Source organism: Phoxinus phoxinus (genome assembly GCF_949152265.1).
Source record: "Phoxinus phoxinus genome assembly, chromosome: 23".
In the NCBI taxonomy this organism is placed as follows: domain Eukaryota; kingdom Metazoa; phylum Chordata; class Actinopteri; order Cypriniformes; family Leuciscidae; genus Phoxinus; species Phoxinus phoxinus.
In genome coordinates, this window is record NC_136898.1 from 8670577 (window position 1) to 8690949 (window position 20373).

General features: G+C 39.6%; 2 protein-coding genes across 3 annotated transcripts in view; one reads left to right on the plus strand and one right to left on the minus strand.

Moving 5' to 3' along the window:
* Positions 1-13294, plus strand: smg6 (SMG6 nonsense mediated mRNA decay factor; the record flags this gene model as incomplete). The annotated part of the gene is made up of 19 exons (XM_079599703.1): positions 1-145; positions 1270-3466; positions 3627-3819; positions 4037-4147; positions 4303-4409; positions 4670-4748; positions 5062-5172; positions 5255-5467; positions 6270-6331; positions 6862-7007; positions 7121-7237; positions 7699-7873; positions 7957-8173; positions 8732-8899; positions 9060-9227; positions 9353-9497; positions 9580-9797; positions 10966-11047; positions 11629-13294. 19 exons carry the CDS (start codon positions 1-3, stop codon positions 11757-11759), a joined length of 4785 nt encoding a protein of 1594 aa, XP_079455829.1. The 3' UTR covers positions 11760-13294.
* The window catches only part of zdhhc20a (zDHHC palmitoyltransferase 20a), a 14879-nt gene continuing 7793 nt past the window's right edge, over positions 13288-20373 (minus strand). The window contains exons 8-14 of one of the 2 annotated variants that reach the window (XM_079599704.1): positions 18833-18868; positions 18033-18165; positions 17126-17252; positions 16863-16946; positions 16473-16582; positions 16252-16299; positions 13516-15129 (exon numbers count right to left, since the gene is read on the minus strand). In XM_079599704.1, coding sequence (XP_079455830.1) covers positions 16256-16299; positions 16473-16582; positions 16863-16946; positions 17126-17252; positions 18033-18165; positions 18833-18868 — 534 coding nt within the window. In that variant the 3' untranslated portion in view covers positions 13516-15129; positions 16252-16255. Of the gene's footprint in view, positions 15130-16251; positions 16300-16472; positions 16583-16862; positions 16947-17125; positions 17253-18032; positions 18166-18832; positions 18869-20373 lie in introns of both variants that reach the window. The other variant, XM_079599705.1, reaches the window with a different exon arrangement.

Below are 20373 nucleotides of genomic sequence, written 5' to 3' on the forward strand. Positions count from 1 at the left end.
ATGGCTTTTTGGCCCTACCGAGTCGCCGTGTGTTTGTGTTTGTTTCTGACGAAAATGGCGGACGAGCTGGATAGAGTACGAATTTCAGCCGCGGAGCTACGAGCAGAAGCGTCGAATTTCACAACACACGGCGACAGTATAAAAGGTCAGGGGCTCTATCCATGTTTATAACAATGTAAGAAAGGGGGTAGTCGAAGACAAGCCCTATTTTGACATGTCACGTCAAACTTAGGGTTCAGTTGGCTAAAGCTAGCTAGCATAACAGTTAGCAACGGTCGCCACTCATGTGGGTTGAACGGCGCTTGTTTTGAAAACAAACAAACATTCAACATATTTTTCCGGGTTTTCCTGCATAATTACATTGAATAGGCCCTGCTGTGTCGCTTAGCATAAACCACCTAAATAATAAAGAATCTTTTTAATTTGTTTAAAGAAGTAAGTGTAATGCTAACTATTATACTGGCTATTGAAGGCGGCAACTTCTTAAGTTAGGCCTATTTATTTGAAATGGAGAGTTTATAAATAAGATGGTATCCAACCCCAACTCTTTAACTTTATATTATAACTTGATTACTGCTGTCTATGTATATGTAGTAAACGTATTGTTGGGTAAGCGTGTTACAGTGGATGTGCAACAGGTTATTTTCCTCAGGTGCCGTAGTAACTTAACAGCAATTTGGTCTTGATTTTGTTGACCAACAAAAGTATTATACGTTGCTACTTGCTATTTATTTCTGTCTCCTATAATGCAGTCGATCACACATTTCCTAAATAAATAAAAATGGTGATGACATCAGGGGACCGGATCCCACTAGGGGGCCTCGAGGTGACTTACAATGATTTAAGATGAGCCAAAATTAATTTTAAAACTAAATATCAAGATAATTATTATTTTAATCCATTTTCTTTTTTCTTTAAAGAATCAGGATTTCTACGGGATGAGTTCTAATTAAACAAATTCTAGACCTGGAAAAGTAATGCAAAGGAATAAAATCTCATAACACCTTGTGCATTTAATTTTTTTTTTTTGTTAACCCAAGCTCTAAAATGTTTTATCGGGTAGAAATTATGAGTAAAAAGTATATATTTCATTTTTTAAAATAAGGTAACATTAATTCTTGTCCAGTAAATCATGAAAAACTAGATAAGTCAGCCTTTGAAAATTGTAATTGACAATGTGAGGCCTCGGAATCAAAAGGGCTAAGAACCCTAATGTACTTTTTACCCAATAAAATATATTTTTTTGTGTTTTTGTCATCTTTTTCTCAGAATTGCAAGAGGAGGGTAAGAAACAACGACAACAACGAGACAGTAAACGTCCAGACCTGCAGTTGTACAAACCTGGTTCTGGCCATCCACGCAAACATAAGGACAGCTCAGAAGGAGCTGGCTCATACCCTGAGCACCCACCGGAAGATTGTGGTTTTGGTAATGACACCAAAATGCCTGACGGCTCACCTACCAGTCCTGGATGCTCTCACATCCCTGGTATAGACAGTGGAGACATTCAAAATGATGCTCAGCCTGAAACGAATCATAACACTAAAGGACACGTTGGTGGCAAGAACCACCTACTTGTCAAGATGGACAAGATACTTGTACAAGATGGAAATGCTGTTAAAAGCATTGAAGGTGCTGGTACGCCAAGGTCCCCGAAGCAGTCACGAAAGATGCGAAAGCCAGACCGTGAGATATATCAGCCAGGGGGGCGAAGGTCTCAAGGAAACAAAGAGACCGGGGCGAGCAAAGAATTAGATGGGGATCGAAGACAAGAGGAAGAAGTGAGTGGGAAATATGTCGAATCACTTACAAAGGGGGAGAAAGAGGAAAAGCGTAGAAACAGGCGTGGGAAAGATGGCAGGAAAAAGCAAGAGTCCATAGGAAGTGTAGACTCCCCCTCTGCGAACAAAAATGAGAATAATGTAGAGAATATCACTAGTAACATCAGCAAACTCCAAGTAGAGTCTGAGGAAGGTAGAGATGGAGGTGGGCAGGATGGTGCAAACCGGAGAAAACCTAGTGGGGATGGACGAAGAAGCCAAGCAGGTGAAGAGAATGGAGGAATCGGAGAAGACAAAAAAAAGGAGAGGGGTAATGGGAAATCCAAAGCAGGAAGGGAGAAAGGTAACAACCAGGTCTTTGTCAAAAAAGAAGAAGGGGAGGGAGGAGGGAAAGGTACAGAGGCAGCTCAGCCTGAAGGAAAAAGGCAGAGGAATGTTGGCGCAAAGGAGCTGAGCCATAACCAGAACATGAGCCGTGAAAAACAAACGGGGAACAGGCCGAAAGAGAGAGGGAAACCGTGTGAGAGAACGGATTCAAACCGAGTCAACGCTGCCTCAAAGCGATACTCTCAGTCAGACATCCGACGACCTCGAAACCGCACATACAGCACGAGTTCGGCCAGTAGCGGGACCAGTATGGACGGTCTGGCTGAAGCTGAGAGACTGAGAGGAGAGGGTCGGCAGTTGTCAGCACGCACTGTTGAGAGGACCACTGGACAGAGGGAGTTCGTCCGAGGGAGCCTGGTCCGCCCGAGGAGACGGACGGCCCGGACCTTGTCTTCCACAGATTCGCTGGAGGAAAATGAGACGTGGGAGCGAGGAGATAGACGAGGCAGAGTTACTGAAGAAGCCAAGAGCACCCACAGGGGTCCTGAAGGGGGCGGAAGAGGCCAAAGAGCGCCTGCGCCTTGTGGTCGAGGAGGAATTTTGAGAGTTCCTTTGGACAAGCATTCAAGTGAAGAGCAAGCGAGCCGAAAAAACCCTAGAGGTCGTGGGAGGGGAATCCTAGTGCTTCCTGCCCACACTGATCTAACTTCAACCCCTGAGCCTGGGCCTCAGCTTCGAGGAATGAGAGGAGGAATGGGTCTCGGCAGAGGAAGAGGCGGCCGTGGAGGAGGGGCAAGACGACTCTGGGACCCGAATAACCCGGATAAGAAACCAGCGCTGGTGTCAAGCCAACAATCCAAGCATGCATCTCTCCAGCAGGCGTTGTACTTGCAGCAGGGTGGATGCGGGCCGTTGCATTTCCTGGATACTGATGACGAGACTGCAGGAAGTCCTCCTGTCCGCCAGGGAGAGTATTTTCAAAACCAGCAAGCTGCTGCGATGGCTTACTACAAATTCCAGAATTCCGACAATCCCTACTGTTATCCGTTACCAGCCAATTCCCCAAACACCCCGCCACGCTATCCATACCCATATCACATTCCCTACCAAATTCCTGTTTCTAATGGGATCTATCCCACCTCTGCTATGCCAACTTATTATGGACCCTATGGGCAAGGTGGGCCAGGTTATCCCACTCCAGCGGGATCTAGTCTCACTCCAGAAGAGGCAGAGGTGCAGACCAGAGGAGAGCTGGGAAAGCTGCTTCGGCTGGCTGACAGTCAGGAACTCCAACTCAGTAACCTGTTGTCCCGGGAAAGACTGAGCCCAGAGGGACTGGATAGAATGGCCCAGCTCAGGTGTGTAGTGAAAGTAAAACATGGGAATTTTAAATATGAAAACATGGGATTTGTTGTATTAAGAGTTCTACAATTATACATTTTATGTCATTGTCTCATAATGGACATTATTCCAGCCTGGTTACATTTTTCCTTTCCTTTTTTTCTGATGTTTATCCAGGGCTGAACTCCTGACGTTATACGAGCGGGTGATTTTGACAGACATAGAGTTCTCCGACTCTCAAAACCTAGATCAGGCCCTGTGGAAAAATGTGTTTTACCAGGTGATAGAGAGATTTCGTCAGCTTCTGAAAGACCAGACCTCAGACACTGCCCCACAGATCAAAACCATGCTAATGACCATTCTGGAAGAGGTAGATATGCACAAAGTTGTCTATATCCCCAGAGTGACTTTCAAAAGTGCTTAAGTTTCACATTCAGGATGATTTAATGTTCACTTGTCCTTTTGGAATAAAAAAAAGTTCCGTATTTTGTAAAAAGTTTTGTATTTTATTTTATATTGCATCACTCAGCAATACAATAATCCATTGTGACCGAAAGTGAAGATTCAATGTTTATTTTTTGCTCTAGGGGGCAGTATTCTTTGATTCACTTCTACAGAAGTTGCAGACAGTGTTTCAGTTCAAGCTGGAGGACTATATGGACTGCATGGCTATACGAGCAAGACCTCTACGCAAGACGGTACACAAATACTATAAATTACTTAGGAATATCGGCCCAGTTGTTTCCTTGTGTTAAGGTTTGCTATAACAGGCTATATGCCTTTTTATAGTTTGTTGAATAGAAATGTATGCAGGCACATTCAACAAGTGTGAATCCACTTTACCTTGTTTCAGGTCAAGTATGCTCTGATCAGTGCCCAGCGCTGCATGATCTGTCAGGGCGATATCGCACGATATCGTGAACAGGCTAGTGACTCTGCTAACTATGGGAAGGCCCGCAGGTAAGTCTGTCATGGCTACATTAAACTTGAAGTTACTCAACCAAAGGTGTATTTATATTATAGTACAGTATTTTGATATATGTACATGCTCCTCTGTTTATATCATGATATATTGACTGATGAAAAATTGAATTAGTGCAACATAAATAAATTTTTTCTTTTTTTTTTCTCCTTCATTTACTTATGGGAAGTCATCGGTTAAGTTGTGTTGTTGCGTTTTCACATTTCAATGTTGACAATTTGTGTGTTCTCTTGTTCAGTTGGTATCTAAAAGCTCAGCAGATTGCTCCGAAAAACGGACGACCCTACAACCAGCTGGCCCTTCTAGCAGTGTACACGGTGAGACCACCCGCATAACATTAGACATTGTGTTAAAATGCGTACATTAATGTTTTAATATAAAATATTAAGATGTATATTATATCAATACATATATAAATATAAAAGTATTTGCAGTTTTATTTAAAAATTATTTTAAATATTTAAAACAAAATTGCCTGTTGAATCAGTCTCAGACTGGCAATAAAATTTGTAGGCTTGTCAGTTTTATACCATTTTTTTTCTTCAATAATTGCTTGTATGTTATTGGCTTAAATGACTATTATTAACATGAAAGTTAAATTAATTTATTCTCCTCCCATCTCTCTTTTAGAAGCGAAAGCTGGATGCTGTATACTATTACATGCGTAGTCTAGCTGCTAGTAACCCGATTCTCACAGCCAAGGAGAGCCTGATGAGTCTGTTTGAGGAAGCCAAGCGCAAGGTATGCATGTTAACACCACTCTCCCAATTGAATCAAACTTTTTGTTTCTGGGTGTCATATTTGTTCATCTCTCCCAACTTAGGCTGACCAGATTGAGCGTAGACGAAAGCAGGATTCAGATGCAGTTACCCATGGTTCCAGAGGTCATGCGGGTGGGCGTCGTGGCGAGGACGCCTCCCGTGTGGAGATTTGGATACGTCCGAGTGGGAATCCGGGTGCTTCTCGTCCAACAGGCAGTGAATCTGGAAAGGACTCTGAGCTGGATGGAGAACTTGGATCTTTGAGTGCCAGTGATGTGAGTGCTTTTGAAAACATAGTGTTATTTGTGCTGGGTTACTTTGATCACAAACATTGTTTTATACTAACATAGGGCCACAATGTTTAGATTGCTGTCACTGCCCTAATCTTTCACTGATCTCTTAAGTTTCAGAGAAATTACTGAAATAAAATGCCACCATTGCTAATACATGTGCTGACAAATAGATAACATAAAATAAAAACAACGTTTATTAAGAAAGATTCAGACTAGCAGCCTGTTGCACTTTAGGCAAGAAATATTCCTCTTAGGCACGCGGCCACGCGCATTAGCAAAAGAGCTCACGTCAAGTTGTTTATCAGTTGCAATGATGAGGCTGACTATGAGTCAACCATCAGTGGCAGAAAAGGGCGTCATAGTGCCCTCATTTCGGTAACCTTGGATATTTGCCCACGTCAGCATGCACACTTACTCAAAGAAATGTGACCTTTTTCCACCCCACCATTGTTCTTTTGTCAGGGTTAGCAGGTTGTTTTGAGCCCTCTGATTCTGGCTTCAGGCAATACACTGATTTAATTAAATAAGAGTGTTTTAGGTTTATCTGCCAATCAAGGTGTTGATCCTGTGGCGACATTTTCGGATAATTTCCTGTGGTACATTTTCGGATCATTTTGTTTATGCATTAACTCTTGGTGACTGCGCACACCAATGGAGCTATTGGTTTCGGGGGGGAAACTTTTTTCTACGGTGAACAATCTCTGTAATTTCATCCATTGTAGCTAAATTAGCATTGAAGGTAAATTACACTTTTACTTATATTTTTCTGTCCTTTTCTGAACAGCTGAATAAGAGGTTTATTTTGAGTTTCCTATACACTCATGGAAAGCTCTTCACTAAAGTAGGGTAAGTCTCAATGTTGACAGATTCATTGTAAACAGAAGTTTTTACACTGTGTTGTTTTGCTTTTAAATTGACTTTTGACTTCGAAGTTCATCTCAGTCCAATCATATTGAGATTTCAGAGGGCTGATTTTTGAGGAGAACCTTGATAATGTATCATTTGCAAAGGTTCCTGAGAGGAACTTTTTGGGATCAGAACAAGTTCATCTGTATCTACAGCTTTGATTATAAAGCATATTTGATTGGAAGTTCCTGCCTTAAATTATATTTGGCATATATTATATATATTTTTAATGGACATTTAAAAAAAAATACTTTTCCTGGGAAAATGTTAGATTTTAAAATATTTATTAATGTTTTAATTTTGCCATAAAAAAGCCTTTGCTGCTGATTGATATAATAATAAATAAATAAAATATCTACAGAATCTGTGACATGCTGGTAATTACCACAGAAATTAATTTAGATTTTTTTTATTTAGAATATTCTGGTACGGTATATTCAGTTGCATAATGTGTCGTGTTTGGTCCTCAGGATGGAGAGTTTTCCTGCTGTAGCCAGTCGAGTGTTGCAGGAGTTTCGGGCTCTCCTCCAGCACAGCCCCTCCCCCCTCGGCAGCACACGCATGCTGCAGATCATCACAATTAACATGTTCACCATCCATAACGCACAGATTAGAGGTAAAAATACAACACTAGCAGCGGCCATAGAGCCTCTCCAGTCCGTTGAAAATAATCTTTCTTGCTTTCCACTTTGCTATGCCACTCAATTTTTCTCTCTTTCTTTCTCATAGCTGAACGGCAGGGTGAAACCCGGTCTGTATTGGAGGAGCAGACCATATCCCTAGGTTTAGCTATGTTTGGTCTTCTTGTCCAACGTTGCACTGAGCTCTTGAAGGAAACGCCTGCTGGTGAGTAGATGATGCGTATCAAAACCTAGTGTGCTGTCTACACACACAGCACTATAGGTGCGCTCTAAAAAGGTAGACAGTATAATTAGATTAGATACTTCTTTAGGCCAAAATTTGGACTGCACGGAGCTTGCAATACCACTGTGCGTTACAGCATTACTTTGGGGAAAAAATTATCTAAAATGACGACATAAATCAATTGAGTCAGGTTTACTGTTCCCTTCATGTAAACTAACATTTTGAGTTTGTGGACATGAGTTACTATCTACTTAGTTAGGATTCTTCCTTAGAAGAGAGCTGCCTATGTAGACCACAACACAGCTAGGTTTTGGAACAAAAAAAATAGGCATTTTTTACATTCTTAAGAGGTCATTCAAATCATTGTGGGTAAACATCTCAGTATTTGTGAGCCCTATGCTGCCTTGTCTGATAGTTTGCTTTCTCTTTTTGGTCTCACCCAGAGTCTATCCCAGCAGAAGAGCTGGGGGAGTTTGATGAGATGGATGATGAAGAGGGGATGGTACGGGTGTCCTCCTTCCCTCCTGACCTGAGAGAGCTGCTGCCCAGCATGAAGGTCTGGTCCGACTGGATGCTCGGTCACCCCGACAAGTGGAACCCTCCTCCCTGCAGTATTCAGTGAGTTTTGCTTGCAGTACGTTCACAGGACTGTGTTGATGTGAAGCTGAGCTGGAGTAATATGGTTCTGTGTGTGTTTATAGGGGGAGTACAGATGTGTGGCAGTGTCTTGCAGATCTTTGCAACTCTTTCTCACACGTGTATCATGGTGAGGTTCTGCTGTATAAAGCTGATGCGGATGGAGGAGGTGACGAGGAGCTCAGAGTCCTGCAGCTGGAGGAGGACAAAATGCTATCTGGGTTTGTCCCGCTGCTCGCTGCCCCACAGGAAGCCTGCTATATAGACCAAGGAACAGATGCGGTCAGTAATGTACACGTCTATGCATACTACTACATTACACCACACTGCCAAATTGCATGCTTGGGTGGAAAATATATAAAAAATTAGGACTCAGTAGATCACAATAATTTTCAATTTAATCTTTTATTTTTATTTTTATTTTTTTAGTTAAAAAATCTACTGTAGATTATTTTAATTAATAAATTAGCTACTTATTTATTTAAAATTCCAATTTGCTAAAATGTACTGCCTCCTGGGTGAAATAATGTATCAAAAGTATTGCTCTTAGTAGATTCAAATAATTGCAATTTATTAATTCTTAATTTGCCATTTTTTCACTTTTTTAATTCAAAGTTGATTAAATTGGCCTTTTTTGTTTTATATTTTTTATGTAGTCCATTTACTAATAAATGTGAGTGAAAACATCTGTGCTTCCATTCTTATTCTGATCACTCAACTCAATTATTTACTTGAGTCAAATTCATTGTTCATTTTATGATATTAATCACATTTAATTGAATAAATAACCTTTAGCAGATGTAGTTTTCTCACATCTGAATGATTGTTTCTGTATTGTAGGCTATAGCAGCTGACTGTAAGAGAGTGACCGTTCTGAAATACTTCCTGGAAGCTATGTGCGGGCAAGAAGAGCCGCTGCTGGCTTTTAAGGGAGGAAAGTACATTTCCATGGCAACACCTCTTACAGCCGGCGTAAACACAGTGAACAAGATGCAAACGCAAGAACTGGTACAGCAAACCTCTCATTTCCTGGATGTATGAAAGAGAATTTCATCTGTTTTGTTTTGCTTTTCCCTAAATCATTGACAGTCTTTTTCCAGTAACCCACCCAACAGAGTGTGCGGTTAACTCTCTGGCCAGAGCACTGCTAATTCCACTGTTTTCTCAGGAGGATGATGTCATTGTGGAGGAATCATCTCTCTCTGCTTCGGAAGGGGAGATCGATGGAGAGATTGAAGGAGACGGAAGCGAGGATGATATCAGAGAGCTGAGGGCACGGCGCCACGCTCTCACACACAAGCTGGCACAGCAGCAGAAACGCAGGGACAAGATTCAGGTATCTCAAGATGCCAACTTCTTTATCTATACACATTGTCTACTTCTGTTAGTCAGTGTTTCTGGCACCAGAATATATCAAGCCAATGAGTTAGAGCTGACAAAGTGTCTGTTTCTGTCCTCCAGGCTGTCCTGCAGATGGGTGGGCAGCTGGAGATTGAGATCAGGCCATACTATCTGGTCCCTGACACAAACGGCTTCATAGATCATCTGGAGGACCTGAGGAGGCTTCTGGCCTGTGGGACGTACATTCTGGTTGTGCCTCTTATCGGTGAGACCCTCTTTGATCATTAAAATGCACGCAAATGTTTCACTCTTCCTTTCCGTCTAATGTCTCTCTGTTTTTGTGACAGTGATCACGGAGTTGGACGGTCTGGCTAAAGGGCAGGACAGTCGTGAGGGGATCGGTAATGGTGCCCATGCCCGACAGGTGCAGGAGAGAGCCAGAGCAGCGGTCATGTGTCTAGAGAAAGCCTTCGAGTCTAAAGATCCCTGCATCAGAGCGCTCACCAGCCGTGGAAACCCACTGGACTCCATCGCCTTCCGCAGTGAGGACACCTCTGGACAAAAGGTCTGTGTTTCTTCTCCTTTGTGAAAGCATGGTGGCGCTAATCTACCGGGGATTATGCTTGGTTCAAACCTCAGTTCTATTCAATTTCCTCTTTCCTTATTGTTTTATTTTCATCTAAACCACTGTAAGTTTGCCAACAAGTTGAGTGCTAAAGGTGAGGTGTCGTCAGTAGTGGTTCAGCTAAATAATTTAAATATATTTTTTATCCTTTTGATGGTTTATATGTTTATAATTATGTATTTACTCATAAAATAATATAAAATAAAATGCTATTTCAAAGTCAGGGAATGTATAATTTTGACTAACAGCCACAAAATTCGTGTTAGTTACAAAATGTTCAATGTTGATGATTTCCACATTATTAGTATGCTGCCAAAGTGCCAATCAAGCACTTTTCTTTTATAAAGAAATTAATATTTTTATTCAGCAAGGAAACATTAAATTGGTCAAAAGTGACAGACATTTACATTGTCAAAAAATCTGTTTCAAATAAATGCTGTTGTTTTGAACTTTTTATTAATCAAACGTCCATCACAGGAATAAGTTACATTTAAAATATTTTAAAAGTTATTTGAAGTTGTAATATTTCACAATATTACTATTTTGATCAAAGAAATGCAGCCTGGGTGAGCATAAGAGACTTCTTTCAAAAGCATAAAAAAACACTAACCCCAAACTTTTGAACTGTTGTGTACAGTATATGAACCAGTATAACAATACATAGTAATGTTTACTTAAATCATTTTTGCGAGAATCATTTTTGTTTAGTTCTGCGATGACAAATTAGTTGTTGAATTAGTTTTGAATGAATAAGCAAGCTGTTCAAACTGATTAAAACTTATGATGCTGAGGTTCAAATCATCAGTGCTCTTTATTTTATTTAAAAAATTGATTAGTTAGAGAAAGCCTCATTTTGATTAAGAGATTGTCCTAAAAATATCTGTCTTAACACTCTCATATAAGTCACAAGACAAGGAGAGACTGCAGAATTGGTCTTCAGGGAATGTAACATTCAGACACAGTTCTGTGGTTCGGAAAACGTTTTCACGTCAACCCGCAACTAGTGTGGAAAAAACCCTTTAGAGGTTCATTTTAAAGTTCATTAATGCACATGGGACTATAAAGTCTATTTTAAAGCCACCAACTCATTGTACATTTCTTTCCCCAGGGCAACAACGATGATGTCATCCTGTCCTGCTGTCTGCACTACTGTCAGGACAAAGCCAAGGACTTCATGCCTGTGGAGAGAAGTCAGTTCACTTATTTGTTCTTAGGCACTTTTGCATGCCATCTGCATTTGATATTGTTTGTCCTTCATATTCATATTGCGATAATAACCAGCTGAATGTACATTATCCTTTTTTATTACATTGACTACCTGCCATTTAAGTAAATAAATTGACTCAAAATGTTGATTTAATTTGATATTTTATTAGCTCATTAAACACAAAGCTTTCACGAAGTACAGTTCTTAGCAAGTTCCTATCAGTTTTGTATCACATATTACACAGCTTTTCACCACATAAATAATGACGGGACATGAGATATAGAGTGCTTCTCAATCTGATGGCTGCACATCTCTTTAAAGGATCTTTGAAGGCAGTCATCGTTTCGCGTCCTTTTGAAGGATACATTAAGTGTTTTTTCAATATCGCACACTCCTATCAGAATGTCACGACTAACCAATCAGAGTCAAGCATTTCAGAGAGCATGTAATAAACATACTTAAACACTTGAAAGCATCCTGTTTATAAAAGCAAGATGCTATTTGAATTTGTTTGTTTCTTTGTATTTCTCCTTCCTGACTGACCAGTTTTGTATTCTCCACCAGATGGGCCAGTGCGGTTGCGCAGGGAGGTGGTCTTGCTCACGGACGACCGCAACCTGCGAGTCAAAGCTCTCACACGCAACGTTCCGGTCCGAGACATCCCCGCGTTCCTGATCTGGGCTAAAGTAGGCTGAACCGCAGACCTGACCTACTGTTGTACAAACCAATCATCCTCCACTGAGGAAGTGATGTCACAGAGAGAGGATGAATATAAAGGGGAAAGATACTGCGAGTTTTTGTCGAACCGACAAAAAAAAACAAGAGCGGAGTGACACATCAAGCTACTTTAACAAGAAAGAATGGAGGATTTCCCCCTTAACACGCAGCGTGCATAGACAACCGCTTACTTCGGACACGGTTGGAGAGGTTGAACGCAGCTTAGCTGATTCAGGGGGTTGATTAAAGCGCAGAAATGCTGTATGAAGAGGAGGCAGGCGAGGTGTACGTGTGTGAGCAAGAGAACCCAGCATCAGCTGCTCTGCTGTTTAGAGTGTCAGCTTGTAGTGTTTGTGTGGAGTCACACACAGGCGGAAGAGCTCATTCTCTTAAAGGGCCTGTGATGAGCTGAGCGCTCCAGTAGGGGGCGGCGTGAGGCAGTCTCACGTTCCTGCTCTGTGGCCCAAGTGGCCCTGGTTGCGTTTTCATTGCCTCCGGTGCATGCTTGGTTTGCTCTAAGCATGATTGTTTTAAAGCTCTTATGATTTTTTTTTTTACTTGCGTATTTAAGTTTGCATTGCATTTTTGACTTTGGTTTTGACAGTGTCAGGTTCTTGTTTTCATTTAGGTCACATGGTTTTGTTGTTATACACTCGTAACTGTCTGATCTTCTGTAATTGCTGTATGGAAGCATCTTTGTGCATCAAGTGTGTAAATTCAAGTCAGAAATTGAATTTTGGATTGTAACATCTGTATTCCTGTGTCAAGTAAATACTGATGTAATGAATCTGTCATCACAGTAGTTTTAATACAAACTAATCAATTCTACTTTTTTGAGGAAAATTAGGCTTTGCTGATAATTATTCACAAGGTGTATCTGTCTCTGAATAAATGGAACATAAAATCTGCAATTTTGAGAGAACAGTTTTGTTTCCTTTCTTAAAAAGAAATGGAAAATACATGGACAACTTGGATGAGCTGTGAAGTGGGTTATTTATTTACTGCTGTAACAAACATCAAGAAAAACACAATGGATGCAGTTTAGTTGCCATTGTTGAATTTGAGCAAATTATTTTCATGCCTGTATTTGAGTGGATCGTCTGTGCTGGTGTTTTAGTGTGGTTATTATTTTTCTTTCCCAAAACTGAAATATTATAGTTCTAATGGGACCTGGTATGTCATCTTGTTAGAGCCTGTTTGTTTTAATGGTCAAATATCCTCACATTTCTGTTCTGTGGTAACAAAAAGCCATGTTTGGCTTTGAGCAGCATCTGAAGTAATCACCTCTGGTTAGAAGTCTTCCTGATTTGTTTTTAATGTTGTGGATTTTATTAAAATGTCTGAGTTAATCATTTGTGTTGTCACTTTCATACTGATTATAATGTCTTAATGACTTCTAAGAGGTTTATTTAGTGGGGGGTTTTCAGCACAGGTAGTGAGCATTCATGTTGTCAGTTATTAAAACTGTCATTCATTTTTTACAGTCAAAATCAGTCACATGCCAATGGAGTGCCAACATTTTTTTATTAATTCAATTTCATAATGCATACATTAAATTCTTGGTAAATCTGCAAAGTACAAACATTAAATTGAATTAGACGGAAAATCTGTGCAAACTGTTTAGACTTCAGAAACATCTTCAAATATAACATCATGAACCAAACTGGCCTGCAGAGTAAGTACAAAAAAGATTCTGTACAACTTTTTTTTTTCTGGAAAGAATAATAAAACTCAGAAAATGGTCCTATATACGTTTGGTTTTTAAATTCCAGTAATACATTACATAATTCACGAGGGAGTAAGTGATTGATTAGTGAGTTCTTTGATATTAAAATGATTATTTTCGGCATAATCACAGTCCTATAAAAATGTTTATAAAGACGATCATGTCCTCATTCAAATACCACATGACCTCCAGCAGATGCAGCAGCCTATCAGTAATTATTTGATGTCGCAATGGTTACGTCAGCTCAAGTTCTGCAGAAATGCTATCGAGGGGTCATAATTCAATCGGTAATTCATAGCCCCTTTAACTAGGTCATTGCTTTTCAATACTTTTTATATTAACATGCAATAAATAAAAAATTCTGAAAAACTATAATAAAAAAAAACAATATAGCAACTGTTAACTACAAACACGATTCAATGCCTTCCATGATCATCCACTCTGAAATGAGTTTTATGGGCTATTTTCAAAGTATCAACACAAATCTTTTTCAAGCAGATATGCATGTATTTCAGTCACACAAGAGCTTTCTTATGAGGTCACGTTTCTCCAGGAATAAATGAAGACGTGCATCTGTAAACAGACCTCACTGAACTCCTCCCACTTGCAGAAACAAAACTAAACTACACCAAGATTACACATTCATGTGGAGTAAAAACTTCAGCTGTCTTCAAACTTAAATTAAGGAAATCCTGTCAAAACTCCACATGATACTATATGCTAGAATTCATTTTTCCACATTTGCTGCAGCCTGCAAAAGTTAAACGTCTTGGCCTGAGTTCCTTCTGTAATAAACAACCGAGCTGCATGTGCTACACAACCTAGAAATTAAGTGTGCTTTAATGTCACGATTCACGCCATCTGCTGCCAAATCCAGCCCTCAAACAAAGGCACAAAGCTGATAGTATAATGCTGATGGGCTTGAGGTTTGAAAAAGTGTTAATGAATGGGTAGAGGGCCTCGAAGTTATTGTATACCACTGAATACTACATTAAGTTTTCCACAAATAGAGTACATTAATGTAAAGATCTAAAAAGGAAAGTATTGCACCTTCTGAATTATCTCAAAAAATACTTGACTAGAATTCATACATTAGTTGGCGCTTCCGTGTAGTGAGTTTTACTCAACGGAGGAACACGTTCTTATCAAATAATGCATTGCACTTGCATGTTAATTCAGATAGTTAACATCTGCAGCTGACAAAAGTGCATCTTGGGTAGAAACACCTGCCGAACTTTTTTTGGTCAAAAAAAAGAAGAAGTAATCCCAGAGATTAACCAGTATAAATACATTATATATATATTGGACAGACAAAAACCTGAAGGTTATCTTAGGGCGTTTTGATCAAATAAATGTGCATTTCGGAAAAAAAAGATAAAACCTGGCGAAAGAGTCGTTGATCGGTGTTTGGTGCGAACAACTTGAGAGTCTGTGCGGATATGAACGCAGGTTAAATAAATCCACCGCAGCGATGTGCTGCAGGTCATTTCCATAGAGATGATGAGATGATGCTGCTAACCTTAAGGCATTATATCTGAGGGCTATGCGGTCTTTCACACAAGGTCTTCGAAACAAGAGAATCCTTAAGAGAGGAAAAATAATCCTGGTGCCATTCCAAGGTCCTGTAAGGAGAGAGAAACCAAACTTGTGTAAGAATAAACAAACACTGGAAAGATCCATTCTCTAAATATACAGAAGGAATGCAAGTATCCATTTAGCGAACACTTTGATTCACCAATCAAAAAATCTTTCAAAAAAAGTTTCAATGGACATGTAATTGCGAAACGCGATGATGAGGAGATAAAAGACCATGTGACATAACAATGGTAAGAAAAAACACATTTTTATTTACTGCGATTCCAGAACAAATTACTCCTATGAACAGGTTTATGAATTGTTCAAGAATACAAACACAAGAGTTAAAGGACGTTCACACAAAGTAAAAAAAAATATATATATATTATAATCGTTCTAATTCTATGAGAATAGGGAAGTCCACATCACGACTGTTACAACAATGATACCAGGATGCTAATATAATTATTGTTCACACAACATGCTGCTTTGAGCAAGCAAGACATGCTGCTGCTGTACAAGCAAACATGAATCACCCCGATAGCCGATATACAGGTGGAGCTGGGGAAGGTGGAGGGCTTCTAAAAGCGGGCTTCTAAAACTGCTACAGCAAACAATAGGCAAGAATTTAAATGTTAAGCAGCAAGCTCATTGGCTACCAATAGTGGGAACCAATCAGCTGTGCCTTATAGAGAATGATGTTCTTGCAAGCAGATTGGGTTAAGGACTGATGAGCCTGCGGCATCTATAATTTCACGAAAGAACTTTGTTTATCATTTTTGGTGTGAACGGACCTTTACTGCTTTGAATCAGTGTGATGAATCCTCCACTGAATTAACTCACTGAATCAGAGCAGTAACTGAATCAACATTTGACTCACTGAACTGGACTTTCAGTGATGTTTGTCTAAATATGCAAGTTTCACATACCAGAATTTTGTGAGTTAATTTGACAATTTGGTTAAAGATATACATGTACACTTTTTTTTTGTAATTAATTTGAAAAATAAATAACATTAAAGTATTTAGAAAACATCCCTAGAAAACACAGATTCAAAGCTACAAAACTCTTGCCCAGATCTTAGGGGCCGTTTACATGACAGTTTTCAACTAAAAACAGAAAACTCTGTTGGGCTAATTTGTGAAATTCAAACTAAAGCTAAGTCTTACCTGATTAGGACTCATTCTCCATGGTGACAGAAACAGGCTGACATACCTCTGGAAGACAATTCCACACCGATCAGTTTCATAAATACATTAAGGAGAAGTGTGTCTCCATAAAAGCTTCAGAGAAATCATTAGACTTTTAACAATATCTAAGCGATAACAACCCACCAGATTTCAATGTTCTCTAGCAATATAAAGGGTGTAAAAGTTCCGCCGTGACGTACCTATGTTTGCAGGACCGCCGTCTTTCTGCTCCTCGGAGTGCGTATTGTTGCCTAGGAGATGATTCTGTGACTCACTCAGAGGTCTGGGGTTTGTGTGTCCATCAACAGTGCTGTTACCATAACAACCATTATGTGTCAGTCACAAACACTTATGGAGATTTCCACTTCCCTTAAAATAAACCTCACCCTCGATTACATTTGACTATTAACAGTGATGCTCTGAAGACATTTCTGGGAAAACAGACTTCTAGAATGTCTGAGATTAAAAGAGAATGCACATGATCTAAAGGGAAAAATAATCATGGTTTAATTTGTTCTCATGACGAACTGCAGAATTATACTGACATTCAAATGACTAGAGGAATTGTAAACAAAGTAGATTGTAATTACCATTTAATGGCCTGGTGTTCAACATTGCCTTGCTCTGAGTCAACGTTGACTAGGCGAGTAGGGAATGTGTAGCCATCGCCTGAACTAGAAAAAAACAGATACTCATGCAACCATAACTTGCCACACAACACTGAGGGCGTTTATAATCTTACAATTAGCATAACAAAAATGACCTTTTACTTTCTTAATACACATTTCTTTATGTAATTATGAATGATTAATTGGTGCATACTATTACTAAAAAAAAGTGTGTTTGTTTTTACCTGCTGTAAATGGGTATGCACCAACATAGCTTCTGGTCCCCGAACACCTGGGTGATATTCTTACGGAAGCCCAGAGTGAAGCCATTTTTATCTGGACCATTTCTGAACACCGGTGCCCTGAACGCCTCTGAAACAAAGGATGAGAGATAAGAATGAAGGTCTGTTCCTGTTCTCAACAAATGACATCCTCTACTTTTGAACAAACTTTGGGAGGAGTATCAAACTTCATTGTAGGGCACACAAAAGTTTTTTTTTGTCTTGAAGTTTACCTAAACATTCTTCCAATTGCCCACATTCATTTACATTTGACTTTTATGAGCAAAGTTTTATTTGTTGTCTGAACATGTGACTGCATTTTCCGTCAGTAAAAGATAATGACGCAACATAGGTCACAATATGCAACTAAGAGATAGGAGGACTAGCAGGTCAAAGAGTGACAGGGAAAGCAGAATATGAACCTGGACAGGAATACGATGAGGAAGCAATTAGAAGAAGCAAACTAAAGAAGCGATAACTGTATTTAGTGTATTTAGAAAAAGGAGGAGCATGAGCATGAGAAGAAGAAAGATTCAGATGCAGCAGGAAGAGGAGGAAGAGGAGAAGGAGAGGGAGAAAAAGGAGGAAGAGGAGAACAAAAAGAGGAGAAACAGCAGGATGAGGAGGAGAAGCAGAAGGAGAAAAGGGAGGAGAAAGAAGAGAAGGAGAGGAAGAGAAAGAAGCAGGAGGAGGAGGAGAAGAAAGGAAGTAGAAAGAGCAAGAAGAGAAGGAGCGGAGATGAAGAAGAAAAAGGAAGAGGAGAAAGAAGAGAAGGGGAGGAAGAAGATGAGGAAGAAGGATGAGGAGGAGAAAAAGTTTACACAAAAAAAGGAAGAGGAAGAGAAAGGAGCAGGCAATACTAACACCTTACCTATAGTGGTTCTGTTTTTTCCCACCAGCCACAGATGGTAGCTGAAGAGTGACAGGATACTGATGAAGAACATGGCCGCCACAAAGAACAGGAACAACACATGGAACTTTGCATGAGTGTCCGGCAGATGATTCTGTTGAGTAAGAAAGTAGAAAGTGAGACAATGAAAAAAAAAACATGAAGTATCCCAATTTAGTTTGTAGATCAGCATTTCATTACACTACAAAGGCATATTCAGGCAAGACCCTCTCACAGGTAAGGTGCTATTCTTTGTAAAGCTGCTCGAAAAAATGTGTTTACAAATAAATTGAATAGGCAGACGTTTTGTTTTTTTTATGTGAAGCGTGACATTTTTTAGAATCAGTAAACAAAATAACAGACACTCCCCGGTTTGGTCCGGAAAATATAGTCCCGCCACTGGTTGAGCCAATGTTGCTGTCAAGCTGTCTCTGAATATTAAGCTAAGATAGGAAAAATATTTTAACCTTAAAAAAAAAAAAAAAAACATCACCTTTAAAATTGTGAGATGCCCAAATCGTTTACTGGCATTAATGTAGTTGCAGAGCTCAAGAAAGCCTGTTCATCCAACTACGTCCACACTAACGTCCATGTCTGGTAAGAGCTGATTGTTGTGCCTCTAAAAAGCATCTGTATAGTTTAATATGCTAAACTGCACTCTTTATAGCAACACTACTGGTTATTTTCATCAGTAAAAGAATGCAAAGCAAAATGATTCAACAGTGCAACACAAAACAAACGGCAACAGTCAAAACAGTGCAAAGCACGCATGAGTGGTTTACCTCCGGGCAATGCTCTATAGCCCTCCGTCTGCAAAGCTTCAGACAAAGTGTTAAAAACACAGACAGAATGTTAGAAGCAGACACATTTTCTTCCATCTTTCGGTGTCTCAAAAATAGACATGCACACACAAAGGTCCTCGCGTAGCATTTAAGAATATTAAAAAAGTTTTAGTGAAAAAAAATAGAAATATATTATATTGGTGCATATAAATGAACACATAGTATATGCTACTGTTCGAAAGTTTGGGGTTTGTGAAAAAAATATTTTTAAAGAAGTCTCATGCTCAGCAAGGCTGCATTTATTTGATCAAAAATTCATTTAAAACAACAATATTGTGAAATAAGATAATCTCTCTTTTTAGCTATGAGAAAGAACCATATTCATAAGCAGAGTCACTCAAATCCAAAGCACAACCAAAAAACAATGTTTGTCCGCAAAATGCATGCAGTTTTGTTTTTTAACAGCTAGAGGGCCGAAAGATACAGTGTACCTTTAGGGTGTTCACACTTGGCATGTTTGGTAGGATTAAAACGAACCCGGCTGCGATTGCTCTATTAGTGCGGCTCATTTGAATAAGTGTGAACGCTGCCATCCGGACCCTGGCGTGCACCAAACAAGCAGACCGAGACCGCTGAAAAGCTTCCAAACAAACTCTGGTGTGGCTCGAATGAAATATCAACAAGACATGTAAACGAACCAAAAACAGGACATGATGTCACAAGACGCGCCCCTAAAATGAACAGAATGCTCAAGTGTACCTGTTTTTTCTCATCATAGTAGTGATGTTGCCCATCTCAGTTCAGTACAGGCATCAGAACCGTGTCTCCTCGCAGCAGATCTTCTTTTGTGTGTGTGACGGAGGGATTCCGGCAACTGTTTTGACTCCTTTACACATTTTATAACCTCTTCACGAGTTCTCAACTGGTCAAAATACCATCACATGTAGGCTACGCACATACAACGGGCACATTTAGCCCAGCGCACAGCATTGTTTTAAATGTTCGATAAATTCCGTTGTGAAATATACATAATAAAAGCAGACCAATCAGGTTATGAAGATATCCTTATGCGTTTAGGTTCATTGTTTTCAACACTAAGCGGACCATGACTAAAACCTAAAAAAATAAAAATCCAGGACTGAAAAAAGTTTTACGAACGTTTTTACGAACTGTGTGAACGAACTGCGAAGTGTGAACACACCATTAAACTAAAATCAATGTTTATTTATAATTTAATAATACTTATTTATTTAGCATGTAGCTGTGTAATTAAGCAGGATAAAATTAACTAAATAAATCTAAAATAATAGAATAAACCCCAAACAGGGCAATTCGCTTATTTATCTTTGTGATATTACCACCTGACTGTACATTGTTTCACATAATTGTTTAGATGATCTGCAGTTCATTTTCATGCAGACAGAAAAACAGATAGATGAAGAGACACGCTGAGGTTGGCGCTCCGAAATAGCACAAGGTGAGAAGCAAGAAGTGTGAGAAATGAGAGGAATCGGATGTCTTTGTGTGAATGTGTGGACTTA